Here is a 26,582-nt window from a genome sequence, read left to right on the forward strand (position 1 = left end):
TGAAATGAGGCTTGTATATCTGACCGTTACTAGCCCTTTTAAAGCGACCGCAAATAGGGGAGGCGTGGCTTGGATGGCAAAGCGGACGGGTGCCTAGGTCCGTTACCTCTGCATCCCCGAGGATAACTTCGGCGAAGAAACACAGCGAAACGAGCACCGATCAGAGCCAAAAGTAGAAATAATACCGTCGGAACCCGGGGGGCATGCACCGGTGGTAGAAACCGCCTCCACCAACAGAGCGTATAAGGAGTTTTTGCCAGCTTTCCTCCGGGGAGAAGAAAGAGGAGAGGCTCACCAAAATGTCAACCCAAGCAATAGAGGGAGAACGGAGCAGAGGGGGAGTGCTGGAGCGGGTTCGTGCAGAACACTAGAGTGTTGATAGCCCAGAACCCCCCCGGATCTGCAAAATGCACAAGTAAGAGCCGAGGAACAATCAGGCTGGTCGATAGCGGGACTGGATAACGGCTGAACATAACTCCCGAAATCGAAAGTGCACTGGGGGGGCCGCCATTGATGTTTTGTGTTGCCTCGTCACACACCGCACCATACCATAGAGCCGAACGCAGGGACGACATCGGGAACGTACTAAGGGGATGATAACCCCCGACCTGTAAAGCCACACAAGCGAGTGCCGCGAAGCGATCGGCGCCTCGGGAGACAGGGACCACAGCAGACAGCGGAGCGAAGCGCCAGGGAAAACTCTCAGGAACTGGAAGCGATACTCACGTGGGAAGAGGGAAGAACGCTGGAAGCTGATTACCGGGACATCGGGCGGACCTAAGCGGGACGGGACCACAAGTAAAAGTAACGCCCGAAACGCCCTGATACGCCAGAAACCAAAAGCACTACTGAGGGCCGCCATTGCTATTGCTATTATTGTTGCCCCGCCCATACCTTGCCAGAGAGCGGATTGCGGGGTGAACTGGAGCGCTGTAGGAGGAAAGAACGAGCGCTGGAAGCTGCTTACCAGGGTATCGGGCTGGCCCAAGCGCGACGGGACCGCAAATAAATGAAATGCCCGAAACGCCCGATATGCCAGAAAACGAAAGCGCTACTGGGGGTCGACTATTGCTACTATTGCTGCCCCGCCCACACCTCGACAGAGAGCTGATCTCGGGGGCAACTGTAACCCCCTAAGCACTACTGCGCACAAAGGTCGGGCGAGGTGGAGGTCTTAAGCTAAGAAGAGTCGCTGGGGTGTGGCACAAGAAGCGAGGTCAAGTCTCCAACACACAGGGAAACGAAACTGAGGGACCCGGTGGGTGCCGCCATCTTGCTCTGCCTCTTTGCCCTGCCCCGAGATGGGCATCAACGACGAGACACCCGGCAAAAGGCGCACCCTCAGAACGCCTCCATCAGCTACCAGGAAGACCGACACATCCTCTCAGCACTAGCGGAGGGGACGGTCTAACACGAGGCTCCCTCCCAGTCCGCTAGGACTCAAGAGCCATGTATGCAAGCGACGATGTAACAGTGGATTGAATGGGAACACTGTCCGCAGATCCCCCAGCACAACCGACACCTGGCCCTAGCAATACCGCGAAGTAACAGATAGAAGGCCTCAGCGGGGACCACCCAACTGCGCAAGGCCAACCACAGCTTTTCCTCTACTGCCTAGCCTGCCAGCGCAACATACCCCCAAAATAAGCACCATAATCAAAACCCACTGAGCCCAACATAAGGACCCAGAAGCCAGATCGGCGCCAACAGAGGGGGGTGCACCTCGGGCTACAAAAGCATTCGTAAATCTAGCACGCCCAAGACCTTACCCACCTACATCGAGGAACGGGCAGCACTTGCCATCCGGTCACATTACAGTGGAGTGGCAACTGGAGGTCCCAAACAGGTGCTGAAATAGACTACGTAAATTAACCCACCAACAAAGTAGGCGGGGGGAACTGACAACACAGAGGGCGATATAACCAAGGGTGGAGCTGCCAGGAGCAAAGACCAGGACAAAGAACATACGCGAACCAAGTAGGTTCAGGCTAGACCGCCAGGACAAAAAGATGGAGCAGTCAGTAACAAGGGGGGAATCTCCCAAGCTGGTCTCCGCACAGCAGAAAACTGGCAGACTTGACAGCTACCAAGTCAGAAGGGGATTCGCAACGATAACAGGAAACGAGGGTAAATCATCCAGCGATGCAAAGAAGTACAGGAAAGACCTGACAGACTCACCACAAAAACAAAAGAACAAAATAACGCTGGACATGATCTTCAAAAAGATCAATGAAGGCAATGACCTAGCCAAATCCACGAAGCAGACATTAGATAACATGCAACTGGAGCTGGCTGTCATAAGGGCAGACCAACACAAGGCGAATAACAGGATAGACGGAGCAGAGAAGCGCATCAGCGACATAGAGGACGAAAATTTCAAGTCAAACAAGTCACTGCAGTCCGTCTCCAACATCTCCAACCTCCTCCAAAAACAGCTGGCAGACCAGGACGACCGCAGCAGAAGAGGCAACATACGACTGCTGGGAGTACCAGAAGGAGAAGAAGAGAAACCGGGCTCCTGCGCAGCCCTCATAGAAGAGCTACTGCCGAAACTAACAGGTCTAAATTTTGACAGACAGTTCGAAGTAGACAAAGCCTACAGAGTGCCGGCTGTCAAACTGCCTCAGGGCAGAGGACCAAGACCAATCATCTGCTGACCACTGCGCTCCAACCAGACTGAAGCAATCTTTGCAGTAGCACGGAAGAACCCAAACTTAAAATGGAATGGCAACAAAATCATAATCACACAAGATAACTCAAGACAAACAGTGGAGACCAGAAAGGAATTCCTAGCCCTAAGGGAGAGAATGCGGAAGAGCAACGTCACCCTCAGCTTCGCGGGTCCGGCCAGGGTCAGAATAACGGACAAATGGCGGACACTAGTCTTCGACGACCCCAGCGAGCTGAGAAGGTACCTGCAAGGCCCTGCGCCAGAAGATATGGAAGCTCAAAACCCAAGCTCATTGAAAAGAAGAGCCTCAACGGACAACACAGAGACAGGGGGGGCCACGGCCGAATAAGGCACACATACCTGGAACTACACCTGTTAAAGACAAGAGCGGCCAATACGATACCTCATACTAAGATACTAACCGTACTACCTCAGAACACATCAACTACCTCAATCAACCGTCCTACCTCAAGACGCAGCAACTTCCTCAATCAAGGGACACCGCCAAGTAGCAGCAAGACCATCTGCATATCCTTTGACCACTGTTTTGTTGTTCTCGAGTGACTATACTAACACTATGCCAGGCGGGCCAGGGGGAGCCTAGGGTATTAGCTCACCATATATCCTCGGGGGGAGAGGAGGGAGGGAACTTTGCTGTCGCACGCCCGCACTGCAAATTGTTGGGGGTGGGGGAGGGGAGGGCGGGGGGAGGGGGGTCTGTTGCACATTTTTTCCTGTTTTCCATGCTTTCTTTTTTTTCTTCCTCTTTCCTGATCTTCCTTCTACACTATCCTCACTGCTCTCTAGCGGACAGACACAGCCTATTACTAAGCCAGTCAACACCTACAAGCAGGCCAGATGGGGAGGCTACAAAAGTAAGCATAGTAAGAGCTTGTGCAAGGCATCCAGACACATACAAGACCAGCGCACAAAAGAGCTATAAGTACAGAAAGAGATGACACAGGCACCACATAGCCAGCTACTTTCAGACTTAAAGGTAGCCTCTTTCAATGTTAAAGGGCTGAACCATCCGGTCAAGAGGAGGAAAGTTTTAGAGCACCTAAACAAACTAAAATGTGATGTGTGCGTGCTACAAGAAACCAAACTGTCAGCAGAGGACGCTCAGTTTCTCAGGGCGAACTGGATAGGGCAGACCATATGCTCCCCGACAGTGCACAAAAAGAGAGGGGTAATAACGCTGATAAGCAAAAAAGCCAGACTAGTGGTACAGGATCAACACGCAGACGATGATGGGAGGCTCCTAGTAACGACCCTCAAACGGGGGAAGGAGTCGATCCACATTGCTAACATCTATGGGCCCAACTGTGAGGACAAAGCCTTCTGGAAGGACGTTGAGACCAGACTAAGTATGTTACCCCAGGAGGACCTTCTGATAGTAGCAGGGGACCTCAACCAGGTCTTAGACTACACCACCGAGAGACACCCACAAAGAGGCACACACAGCGCCCAAGGGAAGAATACACTGAAGAACCTATGCGCCAAACTCCAGCTTAGGGATCCCTGGCGACTCCAACACCCAGACACAAGGGATTACACCTTCTACTCACACCCGCACAACTCATACAGCAGGATCGATTACATCCTCATCACAGCCTCACATATACACCTCATAGACCACACAGAAATAGGCCCAAGAACAATCACAGACCACTCACATGTCACCCTAACACTCAGCAGGAAACACAACGACCAAACAAGCCGTAGATGGAGATTCAACAGTGACATCCTTAAAAACCCGGCCAATATAGCAAGTTCAAGTTCAAGCATTTATATAGCGCACTACTCACCCAGAGGGTCTCAAGGCGCTTGGGGGGGGGGTTAATTATTTATCGAATAGCCATGTTTTAAGTTCTTTTCTGAAGGAGATGTGGTTCTGTGTAAGGCGGAGGTGAGTGGGGAGTGAGTTCCAGGTCTTGGCCGCCAAGTAGGAGAAGGATCTGCCTCCCATGGTGGATCTTTGGATACGCGGTACTGCGGCGAGGGCTTGATTGGCGGACCTTAGTTGGCGGGAGGGAGTGTAGAGGGACAGTCGGGTGTTGAGGCATTCGGGTCCTAGTTTGTAGAGGGCCTTGTGTGTGTGGGTGAGGAGACGGAACGTAATTCTCTTGTTGACGGGGAGCCAGTGGAGGTCTTTCAGGTAGCCGGTAATGTGATCTTGGCGAGGGATGTCCAAAATGAGTCTCGCTGATGCGTTTTGGATGCGTTGGAGTTTTTTCTGTAATTTGGCTGTGATTCCGGCGTATAGGGAGTTTCCGTAGTCCAGTCGACTCGTGACCAGAGCGTGGGTGACAGTTTTTCTTGTCTCGGAGGGGATCCACCGGAAGATTTTTTTTGAGCATACGAAGTACGTTGAAGCAGGAGGATGAGACGGCGTTGACTTGTCTGGTCATCGAGAGTGAGGAGTCTAGGATGAAGCCAAGGTTACGTGCGTGGTCTGTGGGTATCGGTGCAGTGCCCAGAGCCGTAGGCCACCATGAGTCGTCCCAGGCAGAGGGGGATGATCCTAGGATGAGCACCTCCGTTTTGTCTGAGTTGAGTTTTAGGCGACTGTTTTTCATCCATTCGGCTACTTTTTTCATGCCTTCGTGAAGATTGGTTTTGGCGGTGATAGGGTCTTTGGTGAGGGAAAGGATCAGCTGGGTGTCGTCAGCGTAGGAGATGATGTTAAGGTTGTGTTGACGTGCGATGGATGCGAGTGGACTCATGTAAACATTGAAGAGGGTGGGACTGAGTGATGATCCTTGTGGTACACCGCAGATGACTTCGGTGGCCTTAGATTTGAATGGGGGAAGTCGGACTCTCTGAGTTCTCCCAGTTAGAAACGAGATGATCCAGTCCAGGGCTTTTCCTTGTATGCCGATGTTGCTGAGGCGTTGAATGAGGGTGTTGTGACAGACTGTGTCGAAGGCGGCGGAGAGGTCGAGTAGGATGAGGGCTACTGTTTCTCCGTTGTCCAGTAGTGTTCGGATGTCGTCTGTAGCTGCGATGAGGGCGGTCTCGGTGCTGTGTTTGGCTCGAAAGCCGGACTGTGAGGGATCGAGGGAGTTGTCGGATTCAAGGAAGGCAGCGAGCTGGCTATTGACGGCTTTCTCAATGACTTTGGCAGGGAATGGGAGGAGGGATATGGGGCAGTAGTTTTTAAGTTCAGAGGGGTCTGCTGTGGGTTTCTTCAGGAGGGCGCTGACTTCGGCGTGTTTCCAGCTTTCTGGGAAGGTAGCAGAGTTGAAGGAGCAGTTGATGATCTCACGGAGATGGGGTGCGATGATGGAGTCTGCTTTGTTGAAGATGTGGTGGGGACAGGGGTCGATTGGCGAGCCAGAGTGGATGGAGTTCATTAGGCGGATGGTGTCTTCAGTGGTGATTGGGTTCCAGGCGCTGAGGTTGATTGAGGGCGGTTTAGGTTCGGAGGGGGGTGGAGAGGATTGTTCGTTGGAGGTGTTCTCGAAGCTGTTGTGTATGTCGGCAATTTTGTTGTAGAAGAAGGAGGATAACGAATCGCACAGGTCTTGAGAGGGAGTGATGTCGTTTGAGGCTGCGGTGGGGTTGGTGAGTTCTTTGACTATGTTGAATAGTTCCTTGCTGTTATGGGCGTTGTTGTCGAGTCGATTCTTTAATGCTGATTTCTTGGTGGATCGAATCAGTTGGTGGTGTTTGCGGGTGGCTGCCTTGAGGGTGGTCATGTTGTCGGTGGTTGGGTTTTTTCTCCATGTTTTCTCGAGAGTACGGCATAGCTTCTTGGATTTCCTAAGGTCATCGTTGAACCAGGGGGTCTTTTTGCTGTCCTGTTTGGTGTGAGGGTTTTTCAAGGGTGCTAGTTCATCAGCGCTGTGAGTGATCCATTGTTTGAGTTTGGTGGCGGCTTGGTTTGGGTCCGATGAGAGGGCAGGTGGGTTTTGGTTGAGCGATGTGAGGAGTTGGTCGGTGGTGATTTTGTTCCAGTTTCTTCGAGGAATAGGTTGTGGGGGGTTGTGGGTCGGGGTGGTTTTGTAGCTGAAGTGAACGCAACTGTGGTCCGTCCAAAGGAGAGCTGTGGTGTGATCGAAGGAAATGTTTTTGCTGGAAGTGAAGATTGGGTCGAGTGTATGTCCGGCTACATGGGTGTGGGTGTCAACAAGTTGTTTGAGTCCGAGATTGGCCAGGTTGTCAAGGAGGGTGGTGGTGTTGCTGTCGTTTAACTTTTCCAGGTGGAAGTTGAGGTCTCCTAGTAGAATGTAGTTCTCGGAGGCGAGGGCATGTGGGCTGATGAAGTCAGTGATGTCTTCGTTGAATTGTTTACGGGTTCCTGGGGACCTGTAGATGAGGGTGCCTCTAAGTGTGGTCCTAGCGTCGGTGTGGATCTGGAAGTGGAGGTGTTCGGCGGTTGCAAGGTTATCGTCGAAGCTGGTCATGATTTTGATGGTGTTCTTATGAACGATGGCGATGCCTCCTCCTGTTTGATTGGTGCGGTCTTTTCGGGTGATCTTGTAATTGTCCGGGATGGCTATGGCGATGTCGGGTGCTGATGATGCGTTCATCCAGGTTTCTGTGAGGAAGGCGACGTCTGGTGAAGCAGTGTTGAGTAGGTCCCAGAGTTCAGTAGCGTGTCTGTGGACCGAGCGGGTGTTCAGCAAGATGCACTTCAGGTGGTTGGAGTCGGAGCTGTGTTTGGAGATAGTGGATTTGGTGTGGGTCTTGATGGAGGCAAACTTGCAGGCGTGGCAGGTGAAGGGGCCATGGGTACGACCTGGGACAGCTTTGTTGCATTGTGGTGTGCGTCCGGGGTGGAGGCGTCATACGTAATGCGGGAGGAGTGCGGTATGCGGGGGCCAAGGGGTCTGGCGCTGGGCGCGGTCCAGGCGAGGACGGGGGCAGACGGGCTTACCTTTGGCGCACCTTCGGCGCGCAAGGGGTGCGACCGCTGCGCATGAACGCTGCGCGCAAAAGCGTCAGTCATAAGAGGAGAAGTGAAGGGGGAGGGGCGAGGGAGGGTCAGCTGGGAGGCGGGTGCGAGGTGTAGGGGACGGTCTACAAGGCTAAACAACAACAAAATGGCCGGAGCACCAACAAAAACAAAACTACAGAGAGGCTGGACTAAAATCAGGCAGCTTCTACGAATATTCAACAAAGCGCTACAGATATCCTAAGCACAATTCAGTAAAGCGCTATATATATTCAGAGCACAAACTTATGGCAAGAGCATATGAATATTATTGCAATTTGGCAGGGTTTATCGCAGACTAGCGCGATTGCACACAGTAGTCAGCACAACAATACTTATCTAATGAGGGCAATGCAATGCGCGCAGCCTGACGATATCAGGAGTGAAGCAGGGAACCAAACGATGCCAGGATAAGAGAAGGGAGCTTGGGGAGCGACCGCTACTGAGAGTGTCAGGACGGTCACCTGACCGTAGCAGAAATTGAAGGAGCCACAAAAGAATTTCTAGAATTCAATGACACTCAGGACACCGGCAGAGACACCCTTTGGGAGGCCATGAAGGCCACTCTCAGGGGTAGACTACTCAGCATCAAAGCTAGAATGAACAGGCAAAGAAATAAAAAAGTACTAGAACTCGAACTGCAGATCAAAAACCTAGAAACAAGCCATATAACCGACCTAGCAGACAAGAACACTCTTACTGACCTTGCCAGAAATAAATACGACCTCAATAAGATCTTAAGTGAAAGGGCAGGCATGTGGATAAATAGATACAAAGCCATAAACCTATGCTCAGCAAACATAGCAGGGAAAGCATACAATTGCAGCAATAACAGACACTAATAAGAAATCCCAGACTTCCAATAAAGGAATACTCAAGGTTTTTAAAGATTTCTACGCGGGCCTCTACAGAGAGGACACCAACCTCAAAGGGGAACGGGGAGCCACCCTACTAGGTAAACTTACCCTGCCCAAACTGTCCAACACACAAAGATCGTCGCTAGAACAAGACATAACGGGGGCAGAGATAGGAAAAGCGGTAGCACCGCTTAAGGACAACAAAGCCCCTGGACCAGACGGCTATACAGCAGTGTTCTATAAACAGTTTCTCCGTCTAATCAAACCCACAATGGAAGAAGTCTTCACATACTGCATTCGGAAAGGTAAGATGACTAGCTCAATGACCGAAGCCAACATAATAGTCATCCCTAAAGAGGGCAAGGACCTACAGCATCCGCAAAACTATCACTCCATCTCACTAATCAACGTAGACTGCAAGATCTACGCAAAGATCCTGGCGGGTAGACTAAACACACAGCTTCCAAATCTAATCCATAACTCCCAGGTGGGTTTCCTCAAAAATAGAATGTCCCAAGACAACACGAGACTCTTGTGCCATTTAATAAACCATGCCACCACCAACGTGGAACCAGCAGTTATGATCGCACTCGACGCAGAGAAGGCCTTTGACAGAGTGTCCTGGCCCGTCCTTGAGCAATATATGCGAAAGTTTGGTCTAGGAGAAAACTACATAAGAATGGTGATGGCGCTATATAGCGAACCCAAAGCCCGCGTGGTTGTCAACGGGGGTACCTCTGAACTCCTATCCCTGGGCAGAGGGACAAGACAAGGCTGCCCACTCTCCCCGGCACTTTACCTCCTCTGCCTGGAACCACTCCTGTCCATGACCAGAGACAACAGCGAAATAAAAGGAATCCCAGTCAAGGGGAGGACAATTAAACTAGCGGCTTATGCCGACGACATACTAATAACGACACAGGACCCGGGCCCCTCGATAGCGGCACTGATGTCAACCATCGATGAGTACACGCAGGTCTCTGGATATAAACTAAATAGGGACAAGTCGGAATGCAAACCCCTAAACGTTCACACAACTAGGGCAGTTCTGGGGGTCTCGGGCTGGCCTGGCAAAAAACCTCCTAAAGTACCTGGGCCTACACTTTGGTAGGGATCTCAAATCAACACTGGACTACAACGAAAACGCCATGTTAAACAAAATAAAAGAGAAGCTAGAGTCATGGTCACCAAAATTCATCAGCTGGTGGGGCAGGGTGGAAACAATAAAAATGATGATAACACCCATGGTCAACTACTTGCTCAGCATGCTCCCTCTCTTAGCCACAGAGGACTTCCACAAAAAACTAGACAACCTGATCAATAAATTCCTCTGGAGAAACAAAAAGCCCAGGATCAGCCTACAAAAATTAAGACTAAACAAAGCACTAGGGGGACTCAACCTCACCAATTTTAAAACTTTCCAGACCGCATGCCTAGCCAAGCAGGGGATATTTTGGGTCTCACCCGACCAGGTGTACACACCGGTTTGGCTGGAACCAGAGATAGAAATCATTTCAGGCCTTGACCCTCTAGCGATACTGCTAATAAACACCCCGGAGCCAACAACATTATATTTAAATACAGCAAGAACGCCCTTCTCAAGGTTGACAAAAAGATGGTAAGGACCATTAAAAACACGAACAGGGAATCCATCTGGCACAATACCAGAATCAAGTACAAAGATAAGGTACTAAACATCAGAGCTTGGTATGAAAGAGGAGTCTCGACGATCAACCAGCTAGAAAAAAACAATGCCCCGCTCACCTTCCACACGCTACAACTCTTGCACAAACTACCAGATATTGAATTTTATAACTTCCTAAAAATAAAGGCAGCAATCACAAGAGCAGGTATTAGCAAGGAGGTACCATCAATCCTCCTATATATGGCGAATCTAAATAAGACTGGTCACCAAACATCGCACATTTACAAACTCCTCAGCCCGGCAACAACACAACTAAACACCAAAGCTTTAGAATTCAGGGAAACGCAAACACCAGACAGTTCAGTGAGAAAGAAAAGGCCCGACTCTGGACCTCAGCATCCAAAAACAAGGTGTCTCCAACATTAGCCCAAACTAAATTCTGGCTCCTCCACAAAGCATACTGGACCCCGGCCCGACTGGCAGCGATGGGGCTCAGAGATAATGACATATGCTGGAACTGCCATAAGCACAAAGGAGACCTAGCTCACCTTATCCTCTACTGCCCCAAAGTCAAGACTTTCTGGGACAATATAAGAGTCTTCATAAATACCACAATGGGACACCCAATTCAGCATGACTTACTAGGGCTAGTAGCCGCCTTCCTGTCCCCCGGAATCGATTCCAAAAGCGATAGTGAGCTAATCGACCTCCTGCTAACAGCAGTGGTCAAAATTGTACTGGCGAACTGGAAGGACACAAGAAAGACAAACTTTAGGAGTTGGCTGAATTGGATCACGTTCCTAAGAGGGGCGGACAACATAACGGCGGAAAGCTCACCACACTCCACCACAAAAGGCGAGACGTGGCTCCCCCTAGACAACTACCTGGGCTCACACAAACCACCTTAGACAGAGACTACTATCCTCCCCACAGCCCATACATTGGTGTGCGGCAAAGGAAGAACCACGTCACACTTTCCTGCCCGCTCTTCCCCTCTTCTCTTTCCCCTACCCTCCTTTTTCTCTTCTTTACTTTCCTCGCATGAGGGCAGTACGCAGAACGGCCGTGTGCCAATGTACGCCAGTACCATGTCAGACAACGACTGTAACATGCACCTAACTATGTCAACTTTATGCCCATTGTAACCTTACGGCGCATAAGACACCAGTATTGCCTTCACTTCACATGTTCTGTTAAAATGTCTTTAATAAAATCTTTTGAAATAAAAAAAAATAAAAGCGACCTCAAATAAAAGTAATGTTTTCCCTAACACCGGACTTGACGGGGAGCTTTCCACTAAAGCAGTAGAGTGTGTCATTTTGCAGCTGGTTAATGCATCAGGACGCAATCTTGGTTAAGGATTTTGGGCTTTACCCTTTGCATACAAAAAAGCGTAAATTAGCTAAGCCATTGTACAGGAAGTAATTCCTGTCCGATGTAAGCTAGAGTTATTTAGAAAACAAGGGACCCCTATCAGCAAACTAGCTATAACATAGGGAATAAAACTAGTGAAAGAAAGTTATAGCTAGAAAACAATTTAAACAATTTCTATACCAAAGAATACCCTTCTATGTCTAAGATATAGACATATGTATGACAAACACCCTACAAAACATAATAGGCATAAAGCACTTCTATCGATTAGTTTATTTATTTATTCTTTTTTAAATTATTTGTTTTTAATTGTGTAAAGTTCATACTTAAATAGATGAAACAATTCAATTATGCATTTGAGAATCTAATTAATTATTACATGTAAATCAGTTCATCAACAATCATAAGCATATACAAATCCATGTGATAGACGAAAACGTTGACTCAGGCAGTGCGGCAGATGTCTACAACGCGCGTTTCGGCATACATGCCTTCATCAGGTAGCCGTCCACTACTCATGAAGATGATGATAGGCAGTGATATACTGTGGTTTCAGCTCAATAGGTACATCACGGTAGATAGAACAGAGCTATGTATAAATGCATGAAGATATTATTGGGTAAAATCGATTTCAAGGTATAAGCCCTCGGGCTCGTGATAAAAACAAACAATCGGACCATAAATGTTCAATATAAATAGAGATGTTGGAACCTCCTCAAATGAGAATCCTAAATGGGCAGCGGCGTCAACACCAGAGGTTTGTAAAAAGAGGCAACTCAAAATGATCGAATTTCGTTACCTGAATCATTGATGATTAAATCGAAACGGTCTGATGATTGCCGTCGAAAATTACATATTGCTCTAGAAGGCTGCCGCTTTGATTTCCTTCGAAGGTATTTTCCTTGAATGTTTGAAAAACGATGCAGGCAGCCTTCCGTCTGGAAAACGATGTAAGCTAGAGTGCCAACTGCAAAGGTCTTGGCAAAGTGGCGAAGGTTGCTTTTATCTTTGAGATTCTTTGAGGTGCGAACCGTGCTAGCTCATGGATGTTTGCCTCCCAACTAGCCCGCTCTGTAAATCTTATAAATATGTGGGAGCACAATGTATTGTAGAAAAGTTCATGGAACTATTTTGGGCCAGCCCAAGGAACTGTTTGTGTTTCCTGCATTGAATGTCTTTATGACAAACATTTGAGTCTTGTTTCTTTTCATCTACTATCTGACGCAACATCTTTGAAAGGCAAGCTGCATTCAGCTATGGCATTGCACAATGCTGATGATACCTAACAATATTACAGCACCTAAACACAAAGCCCCCAACAACCAACCAACAAAGATCATGTAGCACACTAATACGTACAATGCTAACTCAGATAGAAATAAACAAGTATGTGCAAGGCAATAGATTTGACAGTTATTTTAATGAAAATGGGTCTTTAGTAATTGATAAGCGTGCATGTTTGACTGCCGAGGGGGGTAAATCTAACAATGAGTTGGATAAGGGAGTGGTTGAATGAGTGGATGGATTACATGCAGAAAAGAGAAGTCAGAATTACATGACAAAACAAATAGAGGTCACACAAAAAACATATTGTGCTTCAACATCATGATGTGGCAGTCATATTAAATAAGGAGATATCTATATATACATGTCAATGGAGTTCCTCGGTCGGAGAAAAACAGCAAACCAACAAAAATCACCACATTAGGCTGGCAACTTGCATGACTACTGGGGGATGGGTTCACATGCTGGCAGCAATTGCAACTTGAGGTAGAGCAGAAAGCAAGAGCAATGTGGCCTGCAATGCCATACATGAACTACTATTAACCAATCATAACTGCGCAATGATCTTGTGGGTTGATCCACATGTCAAATACACTTCAAACACATAATGGCTCAAGGAGGCTAACCCGATGCAACTAATAACTGAAGGAGGTTGACCAACAGTCCTTTTCTTTTCATGTTAATGACAAAAGATCTTTTGCGCTGGCAGAATTAAAAACATGAGTTATCATCTTACCCTTCCAGCTAGTCGTGTGGAGATTATCCCATTGCTAGCTATGAGAGAGTCAGCCAAAGTGGTTTTTCCTACAAAAGAAAGGGAAATAATTATTAAATAAAAAATACAATGTACATACAGTTGCACTGCAATATTTTACAACATTGGTACTTAAAAAAAGTATACTCTAGTGAATAAATGATTGCACACTTGTAAACCAAGATATCAGGTGGTAAATATTTAAATGTAGTGATTGTAGCATCAAGACAAACATCATTTGACTCCTCCCTTATGCGCAAAAGTATGGTTGGTGGTAATTGTTATGTGGTGTGTATATGACGGCTGATCACATTTGCCTAAGGGTATTTGAAGTTATATTTATGCGACCTAGTGAGTTTTTGTCAGCTGATGTAGTTGCACATGTTTTAAGTCCATTAGGCACAAGGCAAAACGAATAGAGCATAATTTATCAACATTTTTTATTTGTGTAAGCCTTATTTCAAGTCCTTGGCAGGACAGGTAAAATGATCAATTTGAGAAATTTAAACTGTAATACTGTGCAATTTGACACTCACTTTTAAAGTTATTAAATATAATTATCTCTCAATGGGTCACGTTTGAGAATTGGTAAAACTATAATAAACCAGGCCACTAGAATGATGCGAATGTTATGGCTACAACGATTTCCATAAAGTTACGGATTTTGCCGCATTTTCCACATAATTCATGGTATACTGCACAATCTGTAGATTAAAAAAAAATCGACTTTAAATGGATCAAAAGTTAGTAAAAAATGCTGCAAAGTCTGTTGCCGCACAGTGAAGGCCCTTTGGAAAGGTTGGGCGGTCCACATTCTGTGCCGTATCTGCGTGGTAAACCAGTGTTAATGGCCTGAAACCTTTGCCCAGGCATAGCCACTAGGTCTCAGAAATGTGAGAGCTATTGTTTTTTTTAGCGTTTATGTTTTTTAGCCGTCTGCGAGCGTAAGAAGGGTAAACAGAACAAAGTGGCTGGATAGGAAAAATTCATATCGTAAGTAATAGCGACGCAGTCAATGTGTACTACGTAGCCACAGTCATAAATACCAAAGCAAATTTATTTTCTTTTTTTGGTTTTTCAAAATTTCAAAGACACAAGGGCAAACCAAGGACTGTCACGACAGTGATTTCATGAGTACAATATCTACACATATACAAAAGTACAAATATACAATATGAATGAAACAAAACGAATGAGAGCAAGTAAACAGAAATGACACACCAAAAACAATGAATAATACAATATTCACAAATTAATTGCATTCATAAACAGTGAAAAATTCGTGCAAGGAGCAAAGGGACAACCAGTCCGTGGGAATGTGAAACCAAGGGACAGGCGGGGACAGATGGAATGGGACGCCTGCCTGACAACACTGCGGTACAATATTTATGTTGGGTTGCACAACTAGGATCTCAAGTGATGGACAATTTCTTTTCCTAGATGCACCCTTGTGAATAACCGCAGGGTGAAGGTGTCGACGCGTTTCGAACCCGGGAATTTAGGGTTCTCTTCAGGACGGGGACTGGGAACAGTGAGTCTGTAACAATATACAGAAGGGGTGTCAGAGTTGTATATCATGATATTGTGATAAACAAAAATACAGTGACTCCACATATAGAAGGGGACTTTTACCTGCACGTGGCAAGGAGTGTGCCTCGGTGTCGGTAATTCGCAAAGAAATAGAGTTATCTGGAAAGACACATACAAAAGGTGCTTAGCACACTGGACCATTGAGGGCTCTAGGTTAGTGCATGTCACTTAGACCTGTACAGAGTTGTGGCTCATACCTGTGGTTCACCAGGTGTAATTCGTGTTGATATGTTGATATGTTGCCCACCGCGCGGTACAAAACTCGGGGGGGGAAACAGCTCACATTATCGCTGTGTTTGAAGGCTGGGAAAAACACATAACATTTAGTATGCAAAGTTAGCCGGGTGATTAATGTAGACCGGTTGTGGTGATTGCGTTGCAATTCCTACCTTCGTAACGAGGTGTCTGGTCTCAAGCGTCAATATAGAGCCAGCGGGCGGTGTCTCCGAGGCCCGGGACCTGCGTGTAAACAAAGCGAGTTTGTTTTAAGAAAAGGGAGAGGCGCGTCCCCGTTAGGCGGGAGGCGCAGCGGTAGAGCGATAAACGCGTGTTACGGGAAACCTGCAGGACACTTACTTGTTCAGCAGGATTGAATCTCTTCTCTGTCGACTCAACATACAGTCAATGGGTGTGTGACGATGCTCGGCTTGGATATTTGAAAGCTGCCCGGTCAATCAACCAATTGAAGTATCTGGGGGCGGGGTTGGTGAGGAATCCTGGTATCTGTAGTTTTAACACTGGAGTGAGTCGGACCCCCCAACAGAGAGTGTCATATTAGGCATAGATGGCACTTAATAGCCGCTAAGGGCTGGCGAATGTCGCTATCAACCTCAATTCAGAGCTGCCATCGCGTGGCTCTCTGCTCGTAAGGCTAGCGCTGCAACCATATGTACAACATGCTCACTAGGCATTGAACCTCAACACAGTACGGGCATGCTAAATTACACAAGTAATACAATAGACCCTTTCTCTTAGAACAGTGTGCCAACACAGGTTTAAAAGAACCAGGGAGGTTAGTTTGAAGTATCAGAGATATGAGAAAGAAAAGGTTCTGAACAGCAGAACAGCCAAGCTCAGCCAGACAATTGGAATGTGATTCATAGACTAGAAGTCTCAGACATTTCGTTCAAGCCTGTATTGGATGTGTCAAACTTCAAAATGAGGTACGCTTCTTTTTGGGACAAGCGGAGATCAGGGTCTCCATTGCCACCCCTGATGACTGCCAGGACTGTCCATCTGATGTCTTGACTGGAATGATTCTTTTGTGCAAAATGGGATACCAGTGGAGCTGTCATGGTTTTATTATTGATTCTTGAACGGTGTTGGATGATACGCTGGCGGACCGTAAGAAGGCACTGCCTGCAGCAGCGGGGGAAGTGGTGCAGTAGAAGGGACAGACGGAACTGGGAGCATAAATCTCAGACTCGAGGTGGGAGGTAAAGTGACATGTCGGGGACAGCCGGAATATATAACAACATAAATGGCTGCTGTGTATGAATATAAGCAGTAGGTCCCTGATCTCGGGGAGGGCTAGAGACGGGACCAGGCATGATGCATGCATGCCAAGAATAAATGGGTAGAAGAAATAAAAGAGCAACATGGGAGCCAGCAAATTGAAAGCCTATGGGCAGGCTGAAGCCCACAAAGTACATACAACAGGTCTCTTTTTTAAGACTGCACATGTGTGCCGTCTAGAGTCGAGACCTAAAAAATGACAAGTAAGGAAGCAACAGTATTACAAAATGTGTCGCATTATGCCACATAATTTGCCTTTTCTTGTTGCACTATTTTGTCAAACCCGCCTCAAATTTGATCTTCACCGCCACATAATGCCAGTGGCCCTGTCAAATAGTCAGCAAAGCATTTAAAATAGAAGATGATCACCATGACACTCATCCTAATTGTCCTTTGCAGAAAGTTCTTACCGTGGTCCACATGTGCTAATATACAGATATTTCGGATGTTGATGGTATTTTTCTGTAAGGCAATTATTTTTTCCAGATTGGTGACACCCATCGTGCATTTTCTGTAGAAGACAAGAGAATATTTAAAAATCGAATGCATGTTTAAAAAAAGATTTATACAGCTTTATTAAAGCTCAATCAACAATGATGATTGCAGCATAGTGTGGTATGCCTTGCAACAGAGTCCACCAACAGTTACAGGCGAAGATGAGCCCATAAGACACCTTTGCTCCAACACCTCTTGTCCTCAGGAGACCGAATCATCAGGATTTGTGCTTTACATCATTACAATCTCAACTTGGTCTACTGACTAACTGCTTCACGTCAAATTAACTGCCTTTTACCTCAAACAATATTATTGTGTGGATTTGTACAGCATTAGGGGTTTTCAGGGGACACTTTGTCAATGTTGGTTCAATTAGTTACATATGATAAAAACAAGCTCCTCAAAACCTAAAATCAGACTAGCACAGATAGTATCTCATTAAAATACAAAATGTGGACACTATTCAATTTTCAAAGCTCCTGCCTCACCCTACCCTGGTTAACTGTGGGGTAAAAGTGCACTATCAAATGAAAGTGAAACACAGGTGCAAATGGAAGAAAGTGGTGTACTCATGTATTTGTGCAGCACTTCCTCGTCATGTTAAGAACCCTCTTCAAGATAAAATATTACAACAGTGAATGTATGTGTGTATTATTATCACTTTACTAATCACAGTAATGCATTTCAGAAAATAGTAGCATTTTCCTTTCAATGCTAACTCCAGTATCAAAAACACAAAAGAACGAAGCTATTGCAGCACAACCATTCAACCTAGCTTGTTAGGTTGACCAAAAACAGTATTGGTCATGGGTCAAAGTAATCCCATGATGTAGTCTCTCTTGCGCAACGAAGACAATAAGGAACACACCAGTCCATTCAAAATGAATCCAATCAGATCATCAAATAGAGTTTTCGTATATACTTTATTGAAGTCCAAACATTTTAAATTCCCAGCACACGATTAACCGACAAGTGTTTCATCCGATACACAGACTTTTTCAAGGCACGATTGGGAAAACTGTTGAACAGTAATATATATGCAATCCGTCACTGCAGCGCATCCGATTAAGAGTAGAACCAGGCTCCAAATAAGGATACTGTGACCTACACAATAGAACAATTCAGAAAATTCACATTGCTGGCGCTGGCCTTTCGCCACTTAGTCCCACGAAGCGCACAACTGTACTAGACCCCGATATGACCCAACACTAAAATTCCAATCCTTCACATGTAGAGAGAAAAACAAATATATTGAGGGTCACCGTAGCAATGATTCGCTTTATAGACCCCCAGTATTAGTGGTCCTTAGTGCGGTACAACTCTGATTAGTCGACCCCTCCGGTTACACAACGTCTCCTCTGCAAACAACCCTGTGGGTTATGGCGAAGAAAGTAAAGCCAGTGTCAATTAACAGTGCAAATGGATCAAACGATGACCAAATGAATAGTTCGAAACAGCTTGAGTTTAATGGTTGATTTCAACAGGGAAGTCCTTTACTTTTGGCACTCTTTAGTGTTGGAGAATTTTAATATTCAGGCCTCGATGGAAGACAATAAGTGGCATCTTGCTATGACAGTGGGCACATGCATCCTGCCCAGCTATTCCTGTGTTTCTCCACAGTGCACAAGAACAGTCCTTGCATTTGTTTCTACTGAGACACAGAGGAGGCCGGATGGAGCAGATGTGCGGGATGGGAGAGGGCCAGAGCCTTGGAGAGGCAAGAGCATGGGAACCTTGTTCCCCTTAGCACTAAGATGCCTCTAAAAGGGTATAGCTTCATAACGCAGCGCCTCCAAAAAGGAATATCTCCAATACGCTGTAGGCATGCTATCAAACAATGATGGATTCAACCCAGATCTGTGACTGGGGGTGAGAGTCTGAAAAGCTTCAGTGCTCCGGCCATCATCTCCTTGTGTTTGCTATGTTTGCCATAAGCTGGCAGGGTATGCCCAGACGTGGGTCCCTTGCTCACTTTGTCACTGAATTCAAACTAGCCTGGCTGATGAGGGTTGTTACCCGTAAGCCGGTCCCAGGATGCATGTTTCCAGGTCAGGGAAGACCTGGCTTGGCAGGTTGGACTTGACTGTTCCCATGAGGTACCTAGTCAAGACTGATTTGCATATAGCTGGGTCTGAACTGAGGTGTCGAACACTGCCACCTCTTGGAGGAGGAAATTCTTGCTCTCTTCCACTCCTACAAACCTACCCCTGGCACGTCTAATCCCTCAGAACTCACAGAGGAAGAAGTGGATGACCTCCTCAGTAGCTACGACTCGGCCCTGAGAACCCCTTGCCCCTTAGACCAGAGGAGTATCTTTACGGTTGAAACCAACCCTAACAGATCTGCAACCTTCTGCATCAGAGGGGTGGTCAATAGCAACCTAGCTAAAGTTCCCACCTCCGCTTCTACCTTCGACACCCACTCCTACCTTTAAAGCATGCATCTGATATCGTCGACCTCATCCTGAGTCATAAATCGGACATAGCGATCTTGACTGAATTGTGGCTCAAGGATTCCTCATCGCCCTACCTTGACCTCTTAGTCCCCCCCGACTATAACATCGTAAGGATGGACTGGCCCTCAAAGAGAAAAAGGGATGGCATTGCTTGTATCTACCGCTCTAGCCTCCTTGTTATGGAACTGCCGGTAGACCCCACGGACTCCTGCGAATACCTCGCACTCGCCATCTCCAACAATACCTCACAGCTGTGCAAACTTCACATTTTTTACCACCCCCCTAGCAAGAACGACACCTTTACGGACCACCTCATGGAAATCATCACAGCCAAGGTGTCCCCAAACTCTAACAACATTTTCCTTGGCGATTTCAACTTGCATTGGAACGATCCTAAGGACCCTCAGGTCATTGACTTCAGAGACTCATTCAAAAGGTGCCACCCTAGACTGGATCATTGCCAAGGAATCAGCGGTCAAACTTATCTCCATTGATCCGTGTGATTGGTCTGACCAGCACGCCATCACCTTCCTCCTGCCCAGCACCTACAAATCATGGACACCTCAACCTGTTATTCACAAACGATGGGTTAGGGACACCAAGAACCTCGACCACAAGAAACTGGCAGCCCATTGTGGGTCTGACCTGCCCCTTTCCCCCACACAGTGCACATCGGTCACCAACCTAGCGGACCATTACTCCGCCACCATATCCGACATTCTTGATGACCTGTCACCTCTAAAACTAAAAAGAACCCAGATCAAGGACAGAAATCCCTGGTTCAGCGGATCCCTCAACAAGGAGAGGAGATCCCTTCAACAGACGGAAAGAATCTGGAAACAACACCCATCTGCAGCACATCTAAAACTTCTTCGGCAGGCCAGAAAAGCCTACAATAAGAAAATTCTTAGCTCTAAAAAAGAATTTTTCAGAACCGAGCTGGAGAACGCCAAAAATCAACCTCGCAAACTGTTCGACTTGGTCAAACACCACTCCAACAAACTAGTGAAAACCGCCAAAGAAACACCTAAACCCCTAATATCAAGCGAGGAATTCTACTCTTTCTTCTGACACAAAATCTCTGCCCTAGGAAATGAACTTAAATCCGCAACCCTCCACCAAAATCAAAATCAACCAGCTCCACCTTTTCCCTCCGCGTTGTCCTCCCTAACCTCACCCAAAACCCTAGCGCACTGGTCCAACTTTAAAACCTATGACGACCACGCTATCTCGAGAATTCTTGCCTCCTTAAAACCCGACAATCACTTTAACAATCCTCTCCCCTCTAACTGTCTAGCTGCCCGCCTCTCAGGCTATCATCCCTTCCTGGACCGCAATAGTCAACGCCTCCCTCCTACAGGGCTCAATTCCTGATTCGCTTAAGACTGGCCAAGTTGCCCCCATCCTAAAAAAAAAAACACGCTGGACCCTGCCTCCACTGAGAACTACAGACCCATATCCAACATCCCACTCCTTGCCAAAGTTCTGGAAAAATGTGTGCAACAGCAGCTAAGCCTACACATCAACAACTTTCACCTGCTAGATGATTTCCTATCTGGCTTCAGACCTGGGCACAGCACGGAAACCACCCTCCTCCACATTGTGGATGACGCCCTCCAAGCCCTAGACCTAGGCAAAATCTGTCTCCTAATCCTTCTAGACCTCTCCTCCGCCTTTGATACGGTGAACCACGAAATTCTCCTAGAACGCCTCAAACTCAGGATGGGATTGAATGGCACCGTCCTTGAATGGTTTAGATCCTTCCTCCAAAACCGCTCACAGAGAGTCCTCATCAGCGGTGATCTATCCGCCCACTCTCTGGTTTCTGTTTGAGTCCCCCAAGGATCAACCCTCTCCCCCACCCTCTTCAACATTTATCTTGAACCTCTCACCGAGGTGCTTCGCGACGCCAACATCTCCTACCTTATGTACGCCGATGTTACTCAGGTCTAGATACAAATCTCTTCCCCTGACGAAATTTTCTTCCTTAACGAGGCCCTGAAACTGACAGTCCATTGGCTCACTGCCAACCAGCTGAAACTCACCTCAAATAAAACAGAATTTCTTCTGATCTCCCCTCCCAAACCCAATCCAGACATCCAGGAATGGATCAAGACCATCACAGCACTAAACTGCCCTCCTACCATTGTTGACTCGTCAAAATCCCTTGGTATAACCCTTGATGGCAGCCTGAATATGCAAGGCCATATAAACTCTATGGCCAAAACGGTTAGATTCCACCTGAGCTACCTAAGAAACCTAAAACGCTTCCTCGATGCCTCTCACCTTAAAACGGCAACCCAGGCCCTAGTCATTTCCAGACTTGAATGTGGATGCTCTACTCTTGCAGGGCTACCCAAGAACTCTCTGGCCCCATTGAAAGCCTGCTTCAACACCGCCACCAGACTCCTAACGGGCTCAAGAAAATTTGACCACATCTCTCTCCACCTCAAAGCTCTGAACTGGCTTCCCCTAGAGGCCAGAATACAGTTTAAACTAGCCTGCATTACTCACAAAGCTCTATACCCGAATTCCCCTACATTTCTCGCACAGAAAGTCCTGATATCTGGAGGAGCCAGAAACTCCCGATCTGCCAAAGACCTGCTGCTGCAACCAGCACGCTTTCGGAAGAAAAAAACCTACAATTGGGCCTTCTCTGAGGCCGCACCAAGAATATGGAACTCTCTTCCTCCCTCCATCAGAAGACTTCCGTCCTTGGCACACTTTAAGAAGGAGACCAAAACGTTCTTAATGGGAAAATATCTCATCTAACGAATACTTTTCACCCTCCTCCTCGGCATTATCCATGACCTCTACAGATGACACATTTTTCTGCACTCCGGGGCATCCCCCCATGAGCTGAGACTGCGTGTATATTATACCTACCTGCTTTAATTTTTATCTGCTTTAATTTTTTATCCCACATGTAGCTTGGACCTTTAACGGCGTCCACCTCCTGTATAATGTGCTTTAATTTTATCCCACATGTAGCTTGGAATTAAGACGGCGTGCTTCTCCTTTACAATGTATACTTTGCTCTACCAATGTGATCCCTCCCATCCTCACGATTTGTATTCCTCCCCCTCAAGCCTGTAAATTGCTCCGATACCAACACGGGTCTGGTTCGCGCTCTATAAAACTATAAAATAAATAAATAAATAAACAATGATGAGTGAGTGTCTGAAAATTTTCAGCGCTCCGTACATCATTTCCTCGTGTTTGCTATCCACAAGGTCAGCAGGTGTTGTCCAAAACAGAGACTGTCAAGTCACAGCCAGAAAATGAATTATGGTGCAAGGCACTTCAGGAAGGTGCATAAATAGCGAAGCAGGAAAGTGGTACTGTTAATAATGGTGATCAGGATCCTAAGCATTAAAATCCAAAGCTTCGTTTCAAGTCACCTTAACTTAACCCTGAATATGTCTCTTTTAGCAATGGGCTTAGGGAAGACTCAATTTTATTAAACTTTGTATGTGTCATTATAACATTATAATAGCTGACTCGAACCCATTCCAAATCAAGTAGCTCTACCTGACAGAACCCTACTAAATCACGATCCAAACAGCTACTGGTGCATTGTGAGATCACCAAGATCCCATTTGTCAGTACTAATCCACCAAATAAATCCAATAAATCAGGTAAGTCTAGTCTGGTAATTATAGCACTTGCGTTCCACTACACAGAAATGTCCAAATGTATTTATTGGTGTTGTAGACAAGCAAGTAACACACGTACCACATAGATCTCAACATGTCCAGTTATCCACTATATGACTTAGGTTGTATGGGTTGTCAGTCATGCTGTGCAATGCTACTATGGCATCAAGTCTAGTGGCTTCAGTAGTCTACTCGACCTATATGTAATGTGCTTGCCCTGTAATCTGGTCTCAAATTGTGTGTTCGTGGCAAATATTTTATTTTACAGTCACATTTTTCTTCATTATCAAATATGAGAGCATCTTCAAATATGCAAGTTCACCATTTCTTCTGTACAAAAAAATATTTTGTTTGAATTCATAGACTAAACATTTACTCCATGTATAATAAAAAATTCCCCAGACATGGGTACACATAACCCTTGACCTGCCCCATAGTTCACTAATAAATGTCATTGTCATCAGGGTGGGGGTAAGAATGTTTCTGAGTTCATATTTAAAAACTCACTTTTAATAAATGTATTAGTAAAGCATGGTTTGGTAGCACACTTACAAACAGCACATTTTCAATTGAAACAACCACAAACTTTCCCACTAACATGCAGTTTTTTCTGATAAAACTATATAGCGTACAAACAATATCTGTGAAAATAGGGTTTCAGCAAAAAATATTACCATTTGCACATCACCAAGCAAAGTCCATCCCATTAAAAACTTCTTTTCATCACACAAAATTACAAAAAAGTGCTTTCATAACTACTACAATACATTTTGAAGTGTTTGTAAGGTTCATTTACAAGCTATTAAATGTTGTATGTTAGTAAAAAACCTGAAATCCTACAGCTTTTCGTTTCACACTCTTTGCACAGCACAACTGTCAGACAGATAGCGTTACAAAATCCTTTAACTTAGCTACTTATTTTATCCTGGAGGTTGTCGTTACTTTTCTTTCTCGGACTGCAAATTGTAAGACATATGCTGACAGTTGACCTCTGTCAATCAACGCAATAAAATTGTGACAAGATAAAAACAAGATTTAAACCCATCTTTACTGCTCATTCACTTTCTGTTCTTTATCATCTCATCAGAAGGGGCAGGTACGACCTAAAAAGAGCTGGTCTTGATAAAATCTGACTCGCCATTGAGAGTAGATATCTCGAGGCCTGCAGTGTTTACCACACAGCAAAATGTCTTCAAATTGTCCCTATTGACAGACATTTCATCACCTGAACTATAGCATCTTATTAAACAGGGCTAAAGTTGTAGATGGGGAAATGTCTGTCAGGAGATTGGGAAGGGAAGAATGAGTAAGGGGGGAAAATCCTAGTTTAAAAAAATTGATTAGGCCATCACTGCAGGGCCAACACCAATATCGAGAGCGAGTCTGTGTTTGCCACACAGTGAAATTTCGGCAAATCAAGGAACCTTTATTGGATAAGACTGATAAATTTAGTCTACACTTTTCGGGTTGTATTGTACTAAACTAAAACATCATATCCCTTCACTAAATGTCAGCCTTCAAACAACTGTCGGATCCAGCAATGTTCTAGACTTCAGATAGACTGTACCCTCGGTTATTGCTTGTTTGACACTGGGCATTAAGCTCAGTGACCACAGAGTACTCACAGCATGTTTCTTTCATTTGAATCTCTATTACCAAATCGTTGCTGACAGTTTAGCCCTCCATTTAATACAGGTATGAATATTTCTGAAGACATTAAGGTGCAGGATGCTCTTAATTCAGTTCCACTGGAAAAAAATAAAGTTGTTATCAATGCTGAGGTTATGTACCTGTTTTTCTGCCCGCAGAGGCGCACCCTCCTGGCAATGTTTAATAAAATTTACTTTTACTGGGCTGGAGTTTTAGGAGGGCTCACGCAAAGTGTGTTACAATATTCCGATTCCAGGACTTTCAGTGATGAAGCGAATCTAATATGATGGCTGTATTAGAACAATGGAAGGTCCTTCCTTACAAAGTTTATTCGGTAGTTTGTTTACTGGACCACAACACATACATAAGTCCAGGTAAAGGACAGTTGTGTCAGAGAACAGCATGCCCAGGACATTTTAATTTTTCCCATTGTGTAGGAACATCATAAATAAACCAAAATAATGCAAAGACTATGGAGTTGTTGGTTCCACTTCCCAGCATTCCTTCCATTTCACTCCACTTAGAAAGGATATTTTGCCCCATTCAGTATATGTCCACTGGAACTATACGCATGGTTACTTGTTCTGAAGAGGTAACCGATTCTAAGTAAAATTAAGTCTTTAAACAGAAGATGAACGTTTCCTTTTGCCTCAATCCTCTATTGAACACCAGTGACCTAAATTAATACAGACAATACACTAGCTGTGTGCAATATGCAATGGGGATGCTGTACCACAAAACAGAGGAACAAAACTAAAATGCTATATCTAATATCGCTAATAGTTCTTGCAATAGGATTTAAAAAAAAACAACATATTATCTAAATCACTATAAATAACTCATCGTGCTGAGGCAACTTGATACATATATTTTTGCCTTTCATTTCCGGTAGAAAAAAAACACTCTTCATTGACACCTATCAAGTGGTCCCATGTGTCTTGAGAGTGACTTTTGGTCAGTCCACATTTTAGCAAACATTACTAAGCATGGTAGAACATGATGGTGCACAGATATAACTGTTAAAATTAAACCGCAGGTCACAGCCTAATTACTGCTGATGTATGAAAATCAAAATTGGTTAAAGATTAAGTTCATGCCAAGGAATTAGCTGATTGCTGTTTTTTATGGCCATCAGTAAATATGTAGGTATGAGACTCTTAGTTGTTTGCACTAACCACAACAGAATTACGCGGATAGAATCGAATGTATAATTGCATAGTGTAGCTACAGCGGGTTAGGAGAAGATAGGGCAGATAAGCCTTTAACACGGAAGAAGACTTCGTTATTAGGATTTGTACTTGTAATTCCTGCTGAACATGACCACATGAATGTGAGTATTGTAACAAGGTCAACAGCTGTTAAGGAATGTACGATGGTATGATCAAAGATAAATAAAAGTCTGTTTAAAAAGAAAAATCAGTAAATACGCAGGTGGGCACTTTAACCAGGTCTTTCATCTTCCAGCACTCATGCTGCACATTAACTGAAATGCCAAGTTTGAGGCCACTATAAGGAAAATAGTTTACTGTGCTTGAGCAATAAAGTTCAGGCCAAACACCAATGTGTATCACATTACTAATGAGCAACATAGACAAACCTCTACTCACTTCCAGCCAAGCTGGAGGAGGTGCTCCACAATGAGCAAAGAGGAGTGTGCGCTAACACACCATAGGCAACGGAATGGCAGATGATGCCAG

At 45.7% G+C, this 26,582-nt stretch overlaps 1 protein-coding gene across 5 annotated transcripts in view; it reads right to left on the bottom strand.

Moving 5' to 3' along the window:
- EFL1 (elongation factor like GTPase 1) overlaps positions 1–26,582 on the bottom strand; it is a 1,213,944-nt gene that overhangs the window by 1,157,962 nt on the left and 29,400 nt on the right. For all 5 annotated transcript variants that reach the window (XM_078684725.1, XM_078684721.1, XM_078684722.1 and 2 more), the window contains exons 2-3: positions 17,040–17,140; positions 13,507–13,574 (exon numbers count right to left, since the gene is read on the bottom strand). In XM_078684725.1, coding sequence (XP_078540851.1) covers positions 13,507–13,574; positions 17,040–17,130 — 159 coding nt within the window. In that variant the 5' untranslated portion in view covers positions 17,131–17,140. The remainder of the gene's footprint in view (positions 1–13,506; positions 13,575–17,039; positions 17,141–26,582) is intronic.

This window comes from Lissotriton helveticus, chromosome 3_2 (assembly GCF_964261635.1).
Source record: "Lissotriton helveticus chromosome 3_2, aLisHel1.1, whole genome shotgun sequence".
Taxonomy (NCBI): domain Eukaryota; kingdom Metazoa; phylum Chordata; class Amphibia; order Caudata; family Salamandridae; genus Lissotriton; species Lissotriton helveticus.